The sequence below is a fragment of the Salmo trutta genome, chromosome 3, assembly GCF_901001165.1.
Source record: "Salmo trutta chromosome 3, fSalTru1.1, whole genome shotgun sequence".
In the NCBI taxonomy this organism is placed as follows: Eukaryota; Metazoa; Chordata; class Actinopteri; order Salmoniformes; family Salmonidae; genus Salmo; species Salmo trutta.
In genome coordinates, this window is record NC_042959.1 from 74,636,637 (window position 1) to 74,660,086 (window position 23,450).

Below are 23,450 nucleotides of genomic sequence, written 5' to 3' on the forward strand. Positions count from 1 at the left end.
AGCCAGACCCGGTCCCCGGCGGTGACGGTCTGCGCTGGCTTTCTGGCGCAGCACGGTGTGCTGAAGGTGAACATGAGCGGCGTACCATGTCTCCTCCACGCGCCGGAACCAGAAGTCCACCGCAGGTGCCTCGGTCTGACTCTGATGCCAAGGAGCCAGAACCGGCTGATACCCCAGTACGCACTGGAAAGGGGGAGTGGTTAGTGGAGGAGTGGCGAAGCGAGTTCTGGGCCATCTCTGCCCAGGGCACGAACACCGCCCATTCCCCCAGCCGGTCCTGGTAATAAGACCGCAGAAACCTACCAAGATCCTGGATAACTCTCCACCTGCCCGTTACTCTCAGGGTGAAAACCTGAGGTAAGGCTGATCGAGACCCCCAGACGCTCCATGAACGCTCTACAGACCCTCAACGTGAACTGGGGACCTCGGTCAGACACTATATCCTCAGGCACGCCGTAGTGCCGGAAGACGTGAGTGAACAAGGCCTCCGCAGTCTGTAGGGCCGTAGGGAGACCGGGCAGAGGAAGGAGACGGCAGGACTTGGAGAAACGATCCACAATGACCAGGATCGTGGTGTTACCCTGTGAGGGGGGAGATCTGTGAGAAAATCTATCGACAGGTGAGACCATGGCCATTGTGGAATGGGTAAGGGGTGTAACTTACCTCTGGGCAGGTGCCTAGGAGCCTTACACTGGGCGCACACCGAGCAGGAGGAAACATAAATCCTCACGTCCTTGGCCAAGGTGGGCCACCAGTACTTCCCACTCAAACAGCGCACTGTCCGACCGATACCTGGATGACCACAGGAGGGTAACGTGTGAGCCCAATAGATCAGCCGGTCACGGACGGCAGACAGAACGTACAGATGCCCAGCGGGACACTGGAGAGGAGCGGGCTCTGCACCTAACGCCTGCTCAATGTCCGCGTCCAGCTCCCATACTACCAGCGCCACCAGGCAGGAAGCCGGGAGTATGGGGGTGGGATCCATGGGCCGCTCCTCTGTGTCATACAGCCGGGACAGTGCGTCTGCCTTGACATTCTGGGAACCTGGTCTGTACGAAAGGGTGAAAACAAAACGGGTAAAAAACATGGCCCACCTTGCCTGGCGAGGATTCTGTCTCCTCGCTGCTCGGATGTACTCCAGATTGTGGTGGTCAGTCCAGATGAGAAAAGGGTGTTTAGCCCCCACAAGCCAATGTCTCCACGCTTTAAAAGCCTTGATGACAGCCAACAGCTCCGGGTCCCCCACGTCATAGTTTCGCTCCGCCAGGCTGAGCTTCCTCGAGAAGAAGGCACAGGGGCGGAGCTTCGGTGGCGTACCCGAGCGCTGAGAGAGCACGGCTCCTATCCCAGCCTCAGACGTGTCCACCTCCACTGTGAACACCAAAGAGGGATCCGGATGGACCAGCACGGGAGCCGAGGTAAACAGGGCCCTTAGGTGAACAAAAGCCCTGTCCGCCTCAGCTGACCACTGCAACCGAACCGGACCCCCCTTCAGCAGTGAGGTAATGGGAGACGCTACCTGACCAAAACCCTGGATAAACCTCCGGTAGTAATTGTCAAACCCTAGAAAACGCTGCACCTCCTTTACCGTGGTGGGAGTCGGCCAATTACGCACAGCTGAAATGCGGTCACTCTCCATCTCCACCCCTGAGGTGGAAATGCGGTATCCTAGGAAGGAGACGGACTGCTGGAAGAACAGGCATTTCTTAGCCTTGACATACAGGTCATGCTCCAACAGTCGACCAAGCACCCTGCGCACCAAGGACACATGCTCGGCGCGTCCAGCGGAGTATATCAGAATGTCATCGATATACACCACTACACCCTGCCCGTGCAGGTCCCTGAAAATCTCGTCCACAAAGGCTTGGAAGACTGACGGAGCATTCATCAACCCGTACGGCATGACGAGGTACTCATAATGCCCTGAGGTGGTACTGAACGCTGTCTTCCACTCGTCTTCCTCCCGGATACGCACCAGGTTGTAAGCGCTCCTGAGATCTAGTTTCGTGAAGAAGTGCGCCCAGTGCATTGACTCAATCGCTGTGGCTATGAGAAGTAGCGGGTAACTGTACTTCACAGTGATCTGGTTAAGAGCTCGATAGTCAATACATGGGCGCAGACCCCCCTCCTTCTTCTTCACAAAAAAGAAACTCGAGGAGGCGAGTGAAGTAGAGGACCGAATGTACCCCTGACACAGAGATTCGGAGACATATGTTTCCATAGCTGCCGTCTCTGCCTGTGACAGGGGATACACGTGACTCCTGGGAAGTGCGGTGTCTACCAGGAGATTTATCGCACAATTCCCCCGACGATGGGGTGGTAATTGTGTCCCCTTCTTTTTGGAGAAGGTGAGAGCCAATTCGGAATATTCGGGGGGAATGCGCACGGTGGAGACCTGGTCTGGACTTTCCACCGTAGCACCAACAGAAACCCCTAAACACCTCCCCGAGCACTCTCGTGACCACCCTGTGAGAGCCCTCCGTTGCCATGAAACAGTGGGGTCCTGACAGGCTAACCAGGGTAGGCCTAGCACCACGGGAAACGCAGGAGAGTCAATGAGGAAGAGACAGATTCTCTCCTTGTGACCCCCCCTGCGTCACCATGCCCAGGGGAGCGGTGGCCTCCCTAATCAACCCTGACCCTAATGGTCGACTGTCTAAGGCGTGAACTGGGAAGGGCATAGCCACTGAAACAATGGGATCCCTAAACTATGGCCGAATGATCTGTCTATGAAATTCCCAGCCGCATCTGAATCGACGAGCGCCTTATGCTGGGAATGCGGGGAAAACTCAGGAAAAGTAACATACACAAACAGGTGTGCAACAGAGGGCTCTGGGTGAGAATGGTGCCGGCTCACCTGGGCTGACGCCAGAGTGCCCTGCCTGCTGCCTCGACCCCCAGAGGAACCAACTCGGCACCGACCGGCAGTGTGACCTCTGCGGCCACAGATGGTGCACGTGACGGAACCTCCTCTGTTCTCCCTGAGTGCAGCACCTCCCAGCTCCATGGGCATCGGAGCGTTGGTGCTGGGGAATGGAACCGACAAACCCCGCTCTGGACGTCCGTGGGTAGCCAGCAGGTTATCCAGCCGAATGGACAGGTCCACCAGCTGGTCAAAGGTGAGGGTGGTGTCCCTGCAGGCCAACTCCCGACGGACATCCTCACGCAAACTGCAGTGATCGTGGTCGATCAGGGCCCTGTCGTTCCATCCCGCACCGGCGGCCAGGGTCCGAAAGTCAATCGCGAACTCCTGGGTGCTCCTTGTCCCCTGCCTCAGATGGAAGAGACGTTCACCCGCCGCTCTACCCTCGGGCGGGTGGTCGAAGACTGCCCGGAAGCGGTGGGTGAAATCCTCAAAATGGTCCAGCGCCGCATCTCCTTCTCTCCACATGGCGTTGTCCCACTCCAGGGCTTTCCCCGAGTGGCACGAGACGAGGGCAGACACCCTCTCACGTCCCGGAGGAGCCGGGTGGACGGTGGCCAGGTATAGGTCCAGCTACAACAGGAAACCCTGGCAGCGTGCGACCGTCCCATCATACTCCCGGGGAAGGGCGAGGCGAATCCCACTGGGACCAGGTGCAGGGGGGGGGGGGGGGGGGGGGGCGAGTAGTGGAGTCCCCGGTTGTGCTGGTGGAGGCGCTGGAAGAACTCCCTGTCTCTCCCAGCGGTCCATGGTTTGGACGATGAGGTCCATGGCGGCACCGAGATGGTGGAGCATCGCCGCATGCTCCCGGACTCGCTCCTCGACCCCTATACCAGGGGACTCTATATTCAGGTGTGGAATTCTGTAAGAGGTGCGTAACTGGCTGCAGGGAAGTCAGGCGCAGGAGAGCAGAACTGGGTAACAACCGGAGCAGTTTAATAAGGCAAAACAAACTGCACCCAGAACAACAAAATACGGGTTGAAATACCCGTAGCAAACCAGTCTGAAGTGCACATACACTTTACAACAAACAATTCCACACACAGACATGGGGGGGAATAGAGGGTTATATGCATGTCAAGTAATGAGGGAATGTAAACCAGGTGTGCGGGAAAACAAGACAAAACAAATGGAAAATGAAAGGTGGATTGGCGATGGCTAGAAGACCGGTGACGTCGACCGCCAAACGCCGCCCGAACTAGTTGTCACGACTTCGGCGGAAGTCGTGACAACTAGCCACTTTTATATGTTTACATACCCTACATTACTCATCTCATATGTATATACTGTACTCTATACCATCTACTGCATCTTGCCATCTTGATGTAATGTATCACTAGCCACTTTAAACAATGCCACTTTTACATGTTTACATATCCTACATTACTCATCTCATATGTATATACTGTACTCTATACCATCTACTGCATCTTGCCTATGCCGTTCTATACCATCACTCATTCAAATATTTTTTTATGTACATATTCTTATTCATTCCTTTACACTTGTGTGTGTATAAGGTAGTTGTTGTGAAATTGTTAGGTTAGATTACTCGTTGGATATTACTGCATTGTCGGAACTAGAAGCACAAGCACTTCGCTACACGCGCATTAACATCTGCTAACCATGTGTATGTGACAAATAAAATTTGATTTGAAATCGAAAATTATTATATTGTGATGTGAGGGAAAGTTGTATGCGCTAGCTAACGTTTCCAAAAGCTAACCAAACAAAAACATTATTACTTTTACCATACGTGTTTTTGCCATCATGTGCATTAGTAGCAAAATGTCTAACTTATTTACATTCATTTTTACTTACACTTGTATGTTGACTTCTCCGTATTAATGTTGGTTCTATGTTTTGGCTGACTTTTCTTAGCGGATGTACAATCATCGCGAATTGAATTATGGGGCGTTTCAGGCCCCGGAGTGAACAGAATTGTATACTTGCACACTCAACCACAAACGCGGGCTGAGGGCTTACATTGCCAACTTTGCTTGCTTGGCTAATTGTTTGGACCGATGGAAAAGATGGCCGCGGGGATTCCCCCAAGGGCATAAGGCGAGGGTAAGTGGAACGCAGCCCCTGTGTTTTGGGTTATCATGTCACATGACCTAGATTTTAACCTTTATTTGAAGCCTTTCCCAGAAATTTGAATTGCACCAAAAATTAAAGAAATTGTCTGAGGATGGTGCAGGACTATCTGACATAAAAAGAAAAGGGGACAGTTTGATGAAAAAGCTTGAACTAAAGATGATTGTCCCAAACACAGGGCCCTAGACATGACACCTGGAGACTGAACATTCTGTTTAATTCAAATACACAAACATCCAATTATAAATTAAACTCTATTTATTTTCTTATAACAAAACTGAATACCTATTTAAGTTAATTTTTTTATTACATTTTTTATTAAGTTATTATTATTACTATTGAAATTGTAATTTGACAAAAACACTAACAACCGTCCATTGAGTTACTGTGTGCCATGTCTTTAACTCTGTTTTAAATCCAGCGGATGTGCTGGACTCTTCCATCCCTGCTCCTCCCCAACAAGCAGCGTATCCATGGAGTTGAATGTTGAGTTAGGGAGCAGAAATTTGAGAGGGTGTGGTTCTCCAAGCTCAGACAGACAGGATAGAGCACTGCCATCCCATCCTCCACCAACCAACATTCACAAACAAAAAAACACACACGCACAAAAACACATACAAGTAACAAAACTCAGGTGTGCACACACACACATCCCCTGACATAGTGACTGGATGATTCAGTACCGGGCCAATCTCTTCTGACACACTGACTGGTTCTAAGCTACAACAACAAAGACCGCCTCCCCCCTGCTTCCCTCCACAGCCCCCCCTTGTATCCATGCAGTTTTTAGCTAGAGAAGCCCCTGCCTCCCTCCCTCTCTAGCAAGGGCAGGAGGAAGGGAGGAAGAGGAGGGGGAGAAAGAGGAGTGGATATGTAGAGGGCACATAGAGGAAACAGGATGGCATGACTGCTGAGTGGGGTTTAGGGAACCAAGAAGTAGAATTTAGTGTTTATTTTGTGTGTGTTTGGTTTTATTCCTTATTTTGAACATTTGAATTAAAGAAAGTCAAAAGATAACCTCCTCCCCCACCCACCACACAGCCTAAAATGAATGAACTCCAATGTTATGCCAGACAGATCCTCCCAACACAGATCAGCTCAGCATTGCCTTAAAAATAAAACAGTCAGCAAAGGGTGAATATATAGAACATATAAAATTGTGATTTCTAAAATGTTTCAGTGTGTACAACACTTCTCAGCCAAGTTACATGTTCCAATCCAGCAATAGAAAGTTATTACCCTAACCCTAACCCTAACCCTTTGTTTTAAGCCTACCCCAAACCTTAACCCTTACCTTAACCATTCTCAGTGAATGCCTCACCTTAAAATGTTGGCGTTAATTCGTAATTAATGCCTAAGCATCTGCCTTTGGTGCCAAAACCATTCAGAGTTAAAACCTAACCTTAAGATTTCGGAGTTAATGCCTAACCTTAACCCTAACCTTAAAACTGTGGAGTTCATGCCTACACTTAACCCTAAACACTTTAATTTGGCGTTTGGAACAACTTCACACCCTCCACCCCTCTCTCTGTCTCTCTATCCCTCTCTCTGTCTCTCTATCCCTCTCTCTGTCTCTCTATCCCTCTCTCTGTCTCTCTATCCCTCTCTCTGTCTCTCTCTGCGCCTGCTGTGTTCATTCACTGTGCTCCATTAGAAGTCACGCGAGGCAAGCCATGCTGTACTCTAATACTGACCGCACGCACACACAAACGCACACACACAAACGCACTCGCACACACGCACCCGCACACACACACACACACACTTACTTGCACTTGCACTCACCCAAATCCTCCAGGGCTGAATGCTGACTAGTCTCAAAACAACCTTGATCTGCATTAAACATGCACACTGCCAATAGGGGGCATAGAGTTAACCATCACTACACTAGTCCTGCCTGTGAACTGCAATACCAAGAGAGAGAATAGAGTTAACCTCCACACCACTGAACCTACTGTTTAAGGAATATGTAGATACACATTTTAAAGGATTCACATATTTAGATAGCAGACATATCAAATTCTGTCCCTTGCTTGGTGGCCATTATGATGTCATCAGCAGGGGGCAGACTAAAATACATGATGTGGACCATATTTTCAAGGACACAGAAGTCTCTCATAACACAATGTGGGGATATTTGGGGAAGAGCCATGCTACGATGCTCATGGTGACACCATCTTACATGGCTTCTCAATTATTGAAGCAGAGTGACTAAATGAGAGACAAAGAGAAAAAGGTGGGATGAGAGAGAGAGAAATGGTGAAAGCAGGATGGTGAAAGAGGTATAAACTGGCGTGCTTCCGCTGAGTATGTAAATGAGGGTTATTTTGCATGTACCTTGACAACCCACACGCACGCACACGCATGCACAGGCACCCTGAGGACTGATACACTCTGCCCATCTGTGTGTGTATTAGGCGCCGTGGCTCAGTGCTGTGGCATGCAGCTCAGTTTGGTGTGAAGTGAACACACATACGCACACACAGGGTTTGGAGAAGTGTATACAGCAGCGTGACCCAGAGTCCCCTGGTACCGGAACCTTCTAGAATGATTTAGAGCCACTGTCAGACACACAGGACTACAACTGGGTTAGAATGATGAAACGCCACCTGATCTGCTGGGCTGGGGAATCACATAGTTTGATGCCATTCCATTGTGTATGTGTGCCATTCAGAGGGTGAACAGGCAAGACAAAAGATTTAAGTGCCTTTGAACGGGGTATGGTAGTAGGTGCCAGGCGCACCGGTTTGTTCCAAGAACTCCAACGCTGCTGGGTTTTTCACGCTCAACAGCTTCCCGTGTGTATCAAGAATGGTCCACCATCCAAAGGACATCTAGCCAACCTGTGGGAAGCATTGTAGTCAACATGGGCCAGCATCCCTGTGGAACTCAATACTAGGTAAATACTACTCATGTTTGGTATACTCAGTTTATTTGCCCTTCAAATGAAAACACTGTAGGATAAAACACAACACTGACAGTAATGTTATCTGATGAATAACGATGAAGCTTTTTCTCAAACCAGACCAGAGGATAGAGGTTGCATTCATACACAGCCCCTCCATTCAACCAGCGACCACAAAATAGTGCCATGCACTGCGGGTGCTACTGAGTACTATGAAAACACCATTGAGAGTCTGTGTGTGTGTGTTTTGTGGGGGGTGGTCGAGTGTGTATGGGGTGAGGGTACTTGTGATATTGTGTGCGTGAGTGAGTGTGTGGGGAGATGGGTTGAGGGGTCTGTGTGCGGTACAGTCCCATTGTGCCATGATGTTGTTATATAATGGGCTGGCCAGTGGGATGTCAGATAGACATCTCAGACAGAGTTCAGTGTGTCAAATCGGAGGGCCTGTTGTCCAGACCTCTGGCAGTCTCTATGGGGGTGCCACAGGGTTCAATTCTTGGGCCGACTCTTTTCTCTGTATACATCAATGATGTCGCTCTTGCTGCTGGTGATTCTCTGATCCACCTCTACGCAGACGACACCACTCTGTATACTTCTGGCCCTTCTTTGGACACTGTGTTAACTAACCTCCAGACAAGCTTCAATGCCATACAACTCTCCTTCCGTGGCCTCCAACTGCTCTTAAATGCAAGTAAAACTAAATGCATGCTCTTCAACCGATCGCTGCCCGCACCTGCCCGCCCGTCCAGCATCACTACTCTGGACGGTTCTGACTTAGAATATGTGGACAACTACAAATACCTAGGTGTCTGGTTAGACTGTAAACTCTCCTTCCAGACTCACATTAAGCATCTCCAATCCAAAATTAAATCTAGAATTGGCTTCCTATTTCGCAACAAAGCATCCTTCACTCATGCTGCCAAACATACCCTCGGAAATCTGACTATCCTGCCAATCCTTGACTTCAGCGATGTCATTTACAAAATAGCATCCAACACTCTACTCAGCAAATTGGATGCAGTCTATCACAGTGGCATCCGTTTTGTCACCAAAGCCCATATACTACCCACCACTGCGACCTGTATGCTCTCGTTGGCTGGCCCTCGCTTCATATTCGTTGCCAAACCCACTGGCTCCAGGTCATCTATAAGTCTTTGCAAGGTAAAGCCCTGCCTTATCTTAGCTCACTGGTCACCATAGCAGCACCCACCCGTAGCACGCGCTCCAGCAGGTATATTTCACTGGTCACTCCAAAGCCAATCCCTCCTTTGGCCGCCTTTCCTTCCAGTTCTCTGCTGCCAATGACTGGAACGAATTGCAAAAATCACTGAAGTTGGAGACCCATATCTCCCTCATTAACTTTAAGCACCAGCTGTCAGAGCAGCTCACAGATCACTGCACCTGTACATAGCCCACCTGTAAATAGCCCATCCAACTACCTCATCCCCATACTGTATTTATTTTTTTGCTCCTTTGCACCCCAGTATCTCTACTTGCACATTTATCTTCTGCACATCTATCACTCCAGTGTTTAATTGCTAAATTGTAATTATTTCGCCACTATGGCCTATTTATTGCCTTACCTCCCTTATCTTACCTCATTTGCACACACTGAATGTAGACTTTTTTTCTCTATTGTTATTGACTGTATGTTTGTTTATTCCATGTAACTCTGTGTTGTTGTTTGTGTCGCACTGCTTTGCTTAATCTTGGCCAGGTCACAATTGTAAATGAGAACTTGTTCTCAACTAGCCTCCCTGGTTAAATAAAGGTGAAATAAAATTTTTAAAAATGATCATTTTTTACCAAACTATTTTTTTGCCAGGGCATTTAGTCAGTCCATCCCTGCATGTGAGGAGGATGAATTGGAAAGATGTGTGTGCTTTGTGTGTGAGAGAGCCCTGTGAAAGTGACAGAAATATGGAGAAATAAAAAGAGGTGGAATGAGAATGAAAGAGAGAGTAAATAATGAAAAACAGAATTCCACAGAAAAAGAGTGGTGTTTGTACTCTTTGGCTGTACAGCGCAGTACAGTTACAGTAGTAGGCCTAGATCATTATAAAACAGCAGTGCAAGGGTTCTAAAACACTACTGCAGTAGTAGTACTAGGGAGGGAGAGAGGTGGAGAGGGAAGGGAGGGAGTAGACTAGAGGGTGGAGAGGGGCGGGAGAGCGTTGCATGTAATCCGGCAGACGGGGGGTAGCCCCCGGTTTACACTGCAGCTCTCGTGCTCAAACTACTACTACTGGACTCAGATGACCTACATCGCGCGCCAGGAGGAAAAGGAGAGAAAGGGAAAAGGGGGCGCGGAAAGGAAATAACCAAATAAACAAGGCGGCATCTTCAACATTATCCAGTGTTTTCAACCAATTCTATGAATGCATGTCAGTTTGTTTACGCATCACGTAGTGATTGAGAAAACGCATTAATGCAGTTGTATCTATGTCTGACAGTGTATATATTCTATTCGAAATTCAAGTTCAATTGACAAGGCCGACCTAGGCTGTAGCCTATAACGTCACTCTACTCCCGACTGGTGGCCGACAATCCAAATTGCAATAAAGTAGCGTCTCCTACTACTGGGCTGCGTTCAGTACGAAACAAAGTAGAGTAACGTTCAATTAAACGGAAACGGGGGTACTGAACGACCAATTAAAATACGGGGAGGGGTTGTGGATGAAAATGCTTGGCTTCTCTTGAAATACGTCACTCATTGCTTTAAGCCAAACCCACAAAAACGGAGCAAACGTACCTCAAAGTCTGTTCAATAAAAACGGCCAAAGACTCCAGCCACAAGACTGCTAAATAGTTAATCAAATAGCTACCCAGACTATCTGCATTGCCCCTTTTTGCACTCACTTATTTAGATTTATCACATAGTAAACAGTAGCAGCAGCGTTGGCTATCTGTCACTTTATTCCTATTATACATTATGTACATATCTACCTCAATGACCTTACACCCCTGAATATCGACTCTGTACTAATATAGCATAGCCAAGTTATTGTTACCCATTGAGTATCTATTATGACTTTTATTATTACGTGTTTTAATTTTCTATTATTTCTCTCTGCATTGTTGGGAAGGGCCCGTAAGAAAGAATGTCACTGTTAGTCCAGACCTGTTGTTTACGAAGCATGTGACACATTTGATTTGAACGTTTTGGGGGAACGTGCCGTTCAGTACAAATCTATACGAAACGTAGCAAAGGTTCAATCGAACTGAACACACTCTTGTACTCAAGTGACAAACTGCTACAACAAGACAATCATCTGTGTCAAATGCACGGTGAGTGGGCAAATTGTAGACTACTTCTGGAAAATCTGTATTTTGATGAAAGTACTCTGCCTGCAGCATAGGCTCTTTTTGTTATCATTGGCCTCGCCCCCCCCATCTAAGAAACCTATTGCAGCCCTCATCCTCCACATACAACACCCGTTCTGCCAGTCACATTCTGTTAAAGGTCCCCAAAGCACACACATCCCTGTGTCGCTCCTCTTTTCGGTTCGCTGCAGCGACTGGAACAAGCTGCACAAAACACTCACACTGGACCGTTATATCGCCATCTCTTCACTCTTAATTTTGGACACGCTTACTGACAGTTGTGGCTGCTTCGCGTGATGTATTGTTGTCTCTACCTTCTTGCCCTTTGTGCTGTTGTATGTGCTCAATAATGTTTGTACCATGTGTTGTGCTGCTACCATGTTGTGTTTTCAAGTGTTGCTGCCATGCTATGTTGTTGTTTTAGGTCTTTGTTTAGTGTTGTGGTGTCTCTCTTGTCGTGATGTGTTTTGGCCTATATTTTATTGTACATGTTTAATCCAGCAGTTTGGTAGGCCGTCATTGTCAATTAGAATGTGTTCTTTAACTGACTTGCCTAGTTAAATAAATAACAACTATTATTCACGTGTTGATTTTATGATTGATTTACGATAGGCGGCAACAACGAACAAGTACTGACAGTAGAAGAAGATACCTCACGTGTTTCCGCTTCCGGGTTCTGAATTCAGAACGTCGTGTGAACGCCGCGCTAACAGAAAGTTTGTTCACAGCGACTTGGATTTATTATTTATTTCAATCTTTTAATATTAATGTTTTAGAATATAATTGATATAAGAGGATATATTTACCTGTTAAGGACGAAATCGTCTGGTTGGTAAGTTGATCTCACCGCACGGGGGAATCAGACTGTTGTAGCTTTCTAGCTAGCTACATGAGTTCAATGCTAGCTAGTGGTTGAGCCCTAACTAGTTAGCTAGCCAACACTGGCAAAAATCTGTGTTGACAGGTGAAATGTGAACAGGCAAGGGAAACAAAAACAGCAAGTGTTTGTTAACTTGGCAAGCAAACTAACCATAACTTTTAGTAGCTAACTTAACTAGAAAACGTTATCTGGGCAGATACACGTGACGTTGGTCTGTTTGTCAACTTTGCTGATCACCTATCCATGCCACTAAGGTTAACGCTAGCTGCTTGGCTAGGTAAGTTTGTTTGTTTCTGTGTGTTTGTTTGTTTACCGACTGCCATTGTGTTGTAGACGATGTCTCTTCCTAAACGGGAGGTGGAGGAGCTGCGGCCCTGGGTGGAACGAACCGTGAAGAAGGTGCTGGGTTTCTCTGAGCCTACTGTCGTCACTGCGGCCCTGCACTGTGTAGGCAAGGGCCTGGACAAGAGGAAGACCACAGGTGTGTGAGAGGGGGATTATGAGGGCAGTTGGTGTGTGACATTGTTACACTGAAATTAAGGCAGAAAAGCTGTGTTGTACGTCGTCTATCTGTTTTGTTAGCCTATTTTTCCAGAACGTCTGTTTTGTGTGGGTCTGACTCAAACAGATCACTTTTTAGCAGTCTTTAAATGTTGTATTTGACCCTTGACTCCTAACCTTTGACCCATCAGACCAGCTGCGTCCATTCCTGGATGAGTCTGCCGGTGGGTTCGTGGAGAGACTATTTGAGGCCCTGGAGGAGAGCCGCAATTCCCGTGGGAACAAGGGTGCTGGGGAGAGGAACCGCAAGAGAGACCTGAAGGTAGACCTCACCACACACTGCTGCTGTTGTACCACACGTTCCACGTTAACCTGTAGGTTGTAACCAGTAGCTATCTACATGTCTAGACCATAGAGATGGAACACATTAACCTGTAGGTTGTAACCAGTAGCTATCTACATGTCTAGACCATAGAGATGGAACACATGAACCTGTAGCCTGTAACCAGTAGCTATCTACATGTCTAGACCATAGAGATGGAACACATTAACCTGTAGGTTGTAACCAGTAGCTATCTACATGTCTAGACCATAGAGATGGAACACATTAACCTGTAGGTTGTAACCAGTAGCTATCTACATGTCTAGACCATAGAGATGGAACACATTAACCTGTAACCAGTAGCTACCTACATGTCTAGACCATAGAGATGGAACACATGAACCTGTAGCCTGTAACCAGTAGCTATCTACATGTCTAGACTATAGAGATGGAACACATTAACCTGTAGGTTGTAACCAGTAGCTACCTACATGTCTAGACCATAGAGATGGAACACATTAACCTGTAGGTTGTAACCAGTAGCTATCTACATGTCTAGACCATAGAGATGGAACACATTAACCTGTAGGTTGTAACCAGTAGCTATCTACATGTCTAGACCATAGAGATGGAACACATGAACCTGTAGCCTGTAACCAGTAGCTATCTACATGTCTAGACCATAGAGATGGAACACATTAACCTGTAGGTTGTAACCAGTAGCTACCTACATGTCTAGACCATAGAGATGGAACACATTAACCTGTAGGTTGTAACCAGTAGCTACCTACATGTCTAGACCATAGAGATGGAACACATTAACCTGTAGCCTGTAACCAGTAGCTACCTACATGTCTAGACCATAGAGATGGAACACATTAACCTGTAGGTTGTAACCAGTAGCTACCTACATGTCTAGACCATAGAGATGGAACACATTAACCTGTAGCCTGTAACCAGTAGCTATCTACATGTCTAGACCATAGAGATGGAACACATTAACCTGTAACCAGTAGCTACCTACATGTCTAGACCATAGAGATGGAACACATTAACCTGTAGCCTGTAACCAGTAGCTATCTACATGTTTAGACCATGGAGATGGAACAGATATCGGAAGGGATTGAATGGGTGTAAACAATAGGCTAGGTGAGTTTCTACCATTATCAGAGATGTCATCTACAGAAAGTCATTGTCTCAAGGCTTGATCTTTATTATGTTAGTGTCAGACATATCTCCCCTGGGAGCAGGAAACAGTGAGTGGATATTCCCCAGGAGGTTGTTTAAATTCCTCATTGCATTGGTTAGATTGCTTGGCTGTGCCTCTGGCTAAGCCTCAGGCCATTGCCGCCTACTGATGTTCCCCCAGGATGTGTTTGGTGATGAGGTGGAGGTGGGTGCGAGGCGGGACGTCCCCGAGGCAGGAGATGGTGTGCCGGTGAAGAGGAAACGTGTCCCCCGCTTCGAGGAGGTGGAGGAACCAGAGGTCCTACCTGCACCCCCTACTGAGAGCCCTGGCATGCTCACTAAGATACAGGTACACACACACAGACTCACATACACACTGTTTCCCATATGAAACACACATGTACCAAGATCCTGCTTCACATACAGACGTGTCACGATCCTTGTGAAATGAATCAATGTGTTCATTCTCTCTCTCTGTCCTCAGATCAAACAGATGATGGAGGCTGCCACCAGACAGATAGAGGAGAGGAAGAAACAGCTGAGCTTCGTCCCAGTGTCTTCCCAGCAGGTGAGACTAGTCTTCCTCCACTCTCTCCCTCTCTTGAAGGATTGGCTGTCTTTTCTCCTCCTTATAAATGAAAAGTGTAGATGTCTGACAGATATCGTGGACTTTGTTATAAGACTGTAATAACACATCTCCTGTCTCCCTCCAGAGGCTGCCCCTGCCCACTCCCCAGCCAGACCCCCCTTTTGCCTCTCGTCTTCTCCCTGCTCCCTCTGCCCCCTCCTCGGGCTCTGCCCAGTCCATCGCTCCCTCCCAGGCAGCTACTTTCATGAACGATGCCATCGAGAAGGCTAGGAAGGCTGCAGAGCTGCAGGCCCGCATCCAGTCGCAGTTAGCCATGAAGCCTGGTATACTGGGAGCCATTGTTAACACTGGAGGACCTCATAACCTGGTGGCGCTGGCCAACCTACACGCCATGGGGATAGCACCACCGTGAGTATAGCATACACCACAGACCCGACTTCAGACACTTCCACAAATACATGTCATACTACAGGGAGGCTTAACACATGTATGTCATCTGAGTTTGTGTGTGTGTTGGGTGTAGGAAGGTGGCGGAGGCCCGTGAGTCAAACAAGCCGGCCCCTCTGATTCTGGATGATATGGGTCGGACCGTGGATGCCAGCGGCAACGAGGTGGAGCTAACACACCGCATGCCCACGCTCAAAGGTACAACTCTCCTCTACTGTCACAATCAGCATGCTCTATTCCCTGATCTTCAGTCCCCTGTCTGACTGTTCATTCATCTCTCCATCCACAGCTAATATCTGACTGTTCGTTCGTCTCCTCCCCATCCACAGCTAATATCTGACTGTTCGTTCGTCTCCTCCCCATCCACAGCTAATATCTGACTGTTCGTTCGTCTCCTCCCCATCCACAGCTAATATCTGACTGTTCGTTCGTCTCCTCTCCATCCACAGCTAATATCTGACTGTTCGTTCGTCTCCTCTCCATCCACAGCTAATATCTGACTGTTCATTCATCTCCTCCCCGTCCACAGCTAATATCTTACTGTTCATTCATCTCCTCTCCGTCCACAGCTAATATCTGACTGTGTTCGTTCGTCTCCTCTCCGTCCACAGCTAATATCTGACTGTGTTCGTTCGTCTCCTCTCTGTCCACAGCTAATATCTGACTGTGTTCGTTCGTCTCCTCTCCGTCCACAGCTAATATCTGACTGTTCATTCATCTCCTCCCCGTCCACAGCTAATATCTTACTGTTCGTTCGTCTCCTCCCCGTCCACAGCTAATATCTGACTGTGTTCGTTCGTCTCCTCCCCGTCCACAGCTAATATCTGACTGTGTTCGTTCGTCTCCTCTGCGTCCACAGCTAATATCTGACTGTGTTCGTTCGTCTCCTCTCCGTCCACAGCTAATATCTTACTGTTCGTTCGTCTCCTCCCCGTCCACAGCTAATATCTGACTGTTCGTTCATCTCCTCCCCGTCCACAGCTAATATCTGACTGTGTTCGTTCGTCTCCTCTGCGTCCACAGCTAATATCTGACTGTGTTCGTTCGTCTCCTCCCCGTCCACAGCTAATATCTGACTGTGTTCGTTCGTCTCCTCTCCGTCCACAGCTAATATCCGTGCGGTGAAGAGGGAGCAGTTTCGTCAGCAGTTGAAGGAGAAGCCTGGCGAGGACCTGGAGTCCACTATATACTTTGACGGGCGTGTTAACATAGCACCCGCCCAGCGAGCCAAGAAGGGCTTCAAGTTCCACGAGCAGGGACGCTTTGAGAAGATCGCCCAGAGGATCAGAACTAAGGTACCAAATCTGACCCCTGACCCATCACCTTCCACCTCTCACCATAGCCTTTTATTATTTTGAAAGCGTTTCACAACAATTGATCAATACACAGAGAAGAAAAGCTTATTTGTAGAGTGTAAAATGAACTGCAAAATGGAAATGAAACAACCAAAACCACCTCCGTCCCCTGTCCAGGCCCAGTTGGAGAAGCTGCAGACAGAGATCGCCCAGGCAGCCAAGAAGACAGGGATCCAGGCCTCCACCAAGCTGGCCCTCTTTGCCCCCAAGAAGATGCTGGGAGACGGGCAGGTGCCCATCATTGAGTGGTGGGACTCGTACATCCTCCCCTCCAACATTGACCTGTGAGTCTTTACACATTTAACCCCCACTTTACTAGCTCAATATTATCATCCAAACATCTATATCCAAGTTGTATACCTTTTCAAGAATTGTCATGAAAGTCCTCTCCACCATTTTCCAGATTTCTTGTTGATGTGATCACATCTCTTCTCTCTCAGATCCACAGAGACCAATTTTGTGACGATGGAGTTGTTTGGAGTCACAAACCTGGTGGAGCACCCTGCTCAGATCAGCCCCCCGGGTAACCACACACATCCCTTCTTTGATGTTACTTTTATGTCAAGGTCCCAAAAAGGGCTCCTGGATATTAGTCAGGGGGTTAGATTCATCTCACCCGGCCGCCCGTGTAGGCGTGTTTTGCATGGGTGAAAGTTGACTGCGTTCGATTTGGAACGGGGCTGACGCCCAAGTGTGACCCAGTGGACTTGTTCAAAGCCCAAGGCGAACTCAGCTCAAAACAAAAGTGACCTAATTAAGCGTGTGGAGTAATGACTAGGATTCTGTTTTCACACGACAAAGGGATTGGTTTTGATAGAAACCCTTTATCTGCCTTCCAGATGAAAACTAGTTTGAAAATTCAAACATATTTTATGGAAAAGAGATGTATGTTTCTGAACGATGCACCATGCTGCCTTGTTGACAACCTGACCGAGAGGCGTAGATTACTGTTCAGCTTGAGAAGGCTGCTCTCAGTGTTGGTCTCCCTCTCTCCAGTGGACACAGACAAGCCAGGAGTGACTCTGGGAGTGTACCTGACTAAGAAGGAACAGAAGAAGCTGAGGAGACAGACTCGCAGGGAGGGACAGAAAGAGCTACAGGAGAAGGTCCGACTGGGGCTCATGCCCCCCCCAGAACCTAAAGGTAGGATAGAGATCAGGGCTGTTGAAGTAAGGCTGCTTTTCTTTTCAATTTGAAGTTTTACTGAGTGGTAGTCCTGTTTGAGGCCTGTATTCCTCTCTTCCCCGTTTCAGTGCGCATCTCTAACCTGATGAGAGTGCTGGGTACGGAGGCAGTACAGGATCCCACTAAGGTAGAGGCCCACGTCAGAGCACAGATGGCCAAGAGACAGAAGTAAGTCAAACCACTACACATTTCTCTCTGTATTGTCCCTTCTTTCTCTTACCCCTCCCTCATCTATTAACCCATTTCTCCTCGCTCTCTCTCCCCCCTCCTCTTTTCTGCCTCCCATCTATCACTGCTCCTATTTTACCCACTTCCTGACTCCCCATTTCTGTCCTCTCCCTCCATATGACATCTCTCACAACATAACCAGCTGTCTGTGTGTTTGTCCTCAGGGCCCATGAGGAGGCCAATGCAGCCCGGAAGCTCACAACTGAGCAGAGAAAAGAGAAGAAGGTGAAGAAGCTGAAAGAGGACCTGAGTCTTGGAGTTCACATCTCAGTCTATAGGTGAGTTAGGGTTTGTCTCTGGATAGCGTAAGGTTTTGTGTGCATGTTATAGTGTTTAGGTAAGTCTCTGTGCACATGTAACTATTTACGGCTTAGTGTGTCCGTGTGCCTTTCCTACTCATTCGTACTTGCTCGCTCACCCCCTCGCTTTCCCTCAGGATCCGTAACCTCCACAACCCGGCTAAGAAGTTTAAGGTGGAAGCTAACGCCAACCAGCTGTACCTGACGGGCACCGTGGTGCTACACCGAGATGTCAACATGGTGGTGGTGGAGGGAGGTGAGAGAGGGGTGGGTGGATGGAGGGAAGGAGGAGAGGGACCATATTAGTCTCTTTAAATGGGGTCTACTTTCACTGAGTCTGAACCATTCAAGCTACCTTTAATTACCATGAATTACTCATGAAAATCTCATAACATTTCTTATGACTTGTTGCTGTGAATGGGTTCTTCTTTAGCCCAGAGTTAACTACATGACTGAGCATGCATGTACTGTTCTCTTAGGTCCCAAAGCCCAGAAGAAGTTCAAGAGGCTCATGTTGAGCAGAATCAAATGGGAAGAACACAACTCCAAGAGAGATGGTGAGAATTTAATTTATATATACACTACCAGTCAAAAGTTTGGACACCGACTCATTCAAGGGTTTTTCTTTTATTTGTACTATTTTCTACATGGCAAAATAATAGTGAAGACATCACAACTATGAAATAACACATATGGAATAATGTCGTAACCAAAAAAGTGTTAAACAAATCAAAATATATTTTAAGTCTTAGATTCTTCAAAGTAGCCACCCTTTGCCTTGATGACAGCTTTGCACACTCTTGGCATTCTCTCAACCAGCTTCATGAGGTATGCTTTTCCAACAGTCTTGAAGGAGTTTCCACTGAGCACTTGTTGCCTGCTTTTCTTTCACTCTGCTGTCCAACTCATCCCAAACAATCTCAATTGGGTTAGGGTCGGGTGATTGTGGAGGCCAGGTCATTTGATGCAGCACTCCATCACTCTCCTTTGGTCAAATAGCCCTTACACAGCCTGGAGATATGTTTTGGGTCATTGTCCTGTTGAAAAACAAATGATAGTCCCACTAAGCCCAAACCAGATGGGATGACGTATGGCTGTCGAATGCTGTGGTAGCCATGCTGTGCCTTGAATTCTAAATAAATCACTGACAGTGTCACCAGCAAAGCACCATCACACCTCCTCCTCCATGCTTCAAGGTGGGAACCACACATGCAGAGATCATCCGTTCACCTACTCTGCGTCTCAAAGACACGGCGGTTGGAACCAAAAAACTCAAATTTGGACTCCAGACCAAAGGACATAATGGTCTGTCCATTGCTCATCATTCATGACCCAAGCAAGTCTCTTCTTCTTATTGGTGTCCTTTAGTAGTGGTTTCTTTGCAGCAATTCAACCATGAAGGCCTGATTCACACAGTCTCCTCTGAACAGTTGATGTTGAGATGTCTGTTACTTGAACTCTTTGAAGCATTTATTTGGGCTGCAATTTCTGAGGCTGGTAACTAATGAACTTATTCTCTGCAGCAGTGGTAACTCTGGGTCTTCCTTTCCTGTGGCGGTCCTCATGAGAGCCAGTTTCATCATAGCGCTTGATGGTTTTTGTCACTGCACTTGAAACTTTCAAAGTTTTTAATTTCCGTATTGACTGACCTTCATGTCTTAAAGTAATGATGGACTGTCGTTTTTCTTTGCTTATTTGAGCTGACCTACCATGATATGGACTTGGTATTTTACCAAATAGGGCTATCTTCTGTATACCACCCCTACCGTATTACAACACAACTGATTGGCTCATAAAATACTAAAAACGGCAACAAATCAACTCCAAGTGATTGTAATTTTTGGAAATCTGTTCCAAAGTATTCCGAACATAAGAGATGTATACAGTGGCAAGAAAGTATTTGAACCCTTTGGAAATACCTGGATTTCTAAATAAATTGGTCATAAAATTTGATCTGATCTTCATCTAGGTCATAACAATAGACACACAGTCTGCTTAAACTAATAACACACAAACAATGATACATTTTCATGACTTTATTGAACACACCATGTAAACATTCACAGTGCAGGGTGGGAAAAGTATGTGAACCCTTGGATTTAATAACTGGTTGACCCTCCTTTGGCAGCAATAACTTCAACCAAACGTTTTCTGTAGTTGCGGATCAGACCAGCACAATGGTCAGGAAGAATTTTGGACCATTCCTCTTCACAAAACTGTTTCAGTTCAGCAATATTCTTGGGATGTCTGGTGTGAACTGCTCTCTTGAGTTCATGCCACAGTATCTCAATTGGGTTGAGGTCAGGACTCTGACTGGGCCACTCCAGAAGGTGTATTTTCTTCTGTTGAAGCCATTCTGTTGATTTACTTCAGTGTTTTGGGTCGTTGTCCTGTTGCATCACCTAACTTCTGTTGAGCTTCAATTGGCAGACAGACAGCCTAACATTCTCCTTCAAAATGTCTTGATTAACTTGGGAATTCATTTTTCTGTCGATGATAGCAAGCTGTCAGCAAAGCAGCCCCAAACCATGATGCTCCCTCCACCATACTTTACAGTTGGGATGAGGTTTTGATGTTTTGTGTGCTGTGCCTTTTTTTTCTCCACACATAGTGTTGTGTGTTCCTTCCAAACAAATCAACTGTAGATTCATCTGTCCACAGAATATTTTGCCAGTAGCGCTGTGGAACATCCAGATGCACTTTTGCAAACTTCAGACGTGCAGCAATGTTTTTTTTGGACAGCAGTGGCTTCTTCCGTGGTGTCCTCCCATGAACACCATTCTTGTTTAGTGTTTTACGTATCGTAGACTCGTCAACAGAGATGTTAGCATGTTCCAGAGATTTCTGTATGTCTTTAGCTGACACTCTAGGATTCTTCTTAACCTCATTGAGCATTCTGCACTGTGCTCTTGCAGGCATCTTTGCAGGACGGCCACTCCTAGGGAGAGCAGTAGTGTTGCTAAACTTTCTCCATTTATAGACAATTTGTCTTACCGTGGACTGATGAACATCAAGGCTTTTAGAGATACTTTTGTAATCCTTTCCAGCTTTATGCAAGTCAACAATTCTCCATCTTAGGTTTCTGTAATCTCTTCTCTTTTGTTCGAGACATGGTTTACATCATTTAAAAAAAAAATTTTTTATATAGGGCAAGGCATCTCTAACCAACATCTCTCATCTCATGACTCCAATTAGCTTTTGGAGAAGTCATTAGTCTCAGAGTTCATACTTTTTCCAACCTACACTGTGAATGTTTAAATTATGTATTCAATGTAGACAAAAATACAATTTTGTTTAAGCACACTGTTTGTCTATTGTTGTGACTTAGATGAAGATCAGATCAAATTTGATGTACAATTTATGCAGAAATCCAGGTAATTCCAAAGGGTTCACATACTTTTTCTTGCCACTATGTGATCGTTTACAAATGTAAGCATGGTTTGAAATGATTGTTTTAGTCAAATGTTATATCTGTATGGGCTCCTTGCGGCCAATTTGCAAATGATTTTTAATTATGTTCCGCCCCCCTGACCATCTGCTCAAGAAAAAATGGGCCCATAGCTGAATCTAGTTGATGATCCACGCTGTATGTGTTACTGTTTATATTACATAATACTTCACTGTAGTTGTTGCGGTTCTGAATCCTTTTCCTTTCTCCTCTGTCTGTCAGATCCAGATGCAGACGATGAGACCAAGAAGAACAACAGATGCAGCCTGGTCTGGGAGGTGAGTGGTTAACCATTACATCTTATTTCACTAACGCTCCCGGAGTGTAATGCATGCTTCATATACTAATCATGTTCATCTTGGACAACTGGCTTCTTTAGAATGGATTGATTGTAAACACAGTATAGACTGATCTAACCTTGTCTTTCTCTTTCTCCCCCTGCTGTTTTCTCTCCTCCCTCCTCCTAGGGCACGGCTAAGGAGCGTAACTACGGGGAGATGAAGTTTAAGCAGTGTCCTACAGAGAACATGGCTAGAGAACACTTTAAGAAGCACGGGACAGAACACTACTGGGACCTGGCTCTGAGCCAGAGCGTGCTGGAGAGCACTGATGACTGAAGGGAGAACATCACTAGAGAGCTGAGGAGGCAGAAGGATCCCTTACCACTGACCCAGGGTCCGATAGTTGTTCATCCTCATAATGGTTAGGGTTGGGAGTTATCTGATCCTGGATCAGTGGTGAAGCACATTGTTACCTCGTGCACCAGAGACATGCAAAGGTCAGGGGTGATTCTACCCCTCTTACAGATACATTCACAACCCCAACCCAGCCTTGTATGGCTGACTGCCTGCCTGTTATTGTGTGGTGACTTGACTTAAGACAGGGAGGGAGATGGATTGGGAGTGAATGAATGAAAGGAAGTGCTGGTTAGAGAATGGATGAGGGCGAGGTCGTAGATTAGGAGGGATATATGGTGTGTACAGATATTATTGAGCGAGGTGTACACTGTTCTGCAATCACATTTTGTGGAAGAGTTGATAACTGTGAGACCATCTTTCTAGTAGTTAGGGTGTCATTCAGGCTGTCAGTATGTGTCAGTGTTTTAATACTATGGCTGACATCTCTCCACTGTGTGAGTGTTCTATAGCTTGCTATTGGCTTCTCTACCTGACTACAGTTCCTGAGTGTAAGCCAAGCTGTGGTCCAAATACAGTTCTGAAATATTGCCGCAATGTACTATTCCCAAGCAAAAGCCCTGTTTCGAATAAACAAAACTTCTACGCTGATAGGTTGGTTAACTAAAGACTTTGACACGTATGAGATCATACATTTGACTGGATTTTGTGTCATGTTTTTGGCCTCTTGTTTTTATTTTATTTTTATAGGAAATTGACAATTAGTTTTTTGTGGAATGACCACATTTAGTCAAGTATTGACTGACCTAAAATTGTTTTATTTTCTTTAGATGTTGTTATGGATAAAGTGTCTTCTCCTTATGTTTGATCCTGTATCTGTTGCCAATAAACACATGCAGGACAATACACTTTAATGAAAAATGAAAGCTTTATACCTTTGTGCACTTTATAAATTATTTTCAGCTGCTGCATTGGATTGGTAACACAGTGAGAGGTGTCGTTTTATAATGCTTGCGATTGAATGCAACCAATTTAACACACCCCTTTCGGCTGGTAAATATTGGTCAAACTGTTGAAGTTGCCTGGCCCTCAACTGTTATTAGGTCAGTTTTCAGAATCTG

General features: G+C 46.5%; 1 protein-coding gene across 1 annotated transcript; it reads left to right on the plus strand.

Annotated features, from left to right (window-relative positions):
- Nucleotides 1-11,913: 11,913 nt before the first annotated feature.
- LOC115189536 (U4/U6 small nuclear ribonucleoprotein Prp3) lies at nt 11,914-23,250 on the plus strand. The gene is made up of 17 exons (XM_029748150.1): nt 11,914-12,084; nt 12,466-12,613; nt 12,825-12,955; nt 14,325-14,492; nt 14,628-14,711; nt 14,857-15,140; nt 15,256-15,377; nt 16,287-16,474; nt 16,652-16,818; nt 16,975-17,057; nt 17,531-17,677; nt 17,788-17,887; nt 18,112-18,225; nt 18,384-18,502; nt 18,726-18,803; nt 21,917-21,972; nt 22,162-23,250. The coding sequence occupies exons 2-17, from the start codon at nt 12,469-12,471 to the stop codon at nt 22,309-22,311; spliced, it is 2,136 nt and encodes a 711-aa protein (XP_029604010.1). The 5' UTR covers nt 11,914-12,084; nt 12,466-12,468; the 3' UTR covers nt 22,312-23,250.
- Nucleotides 23,251-23,450: the final 200 nt, after the last annotated feature.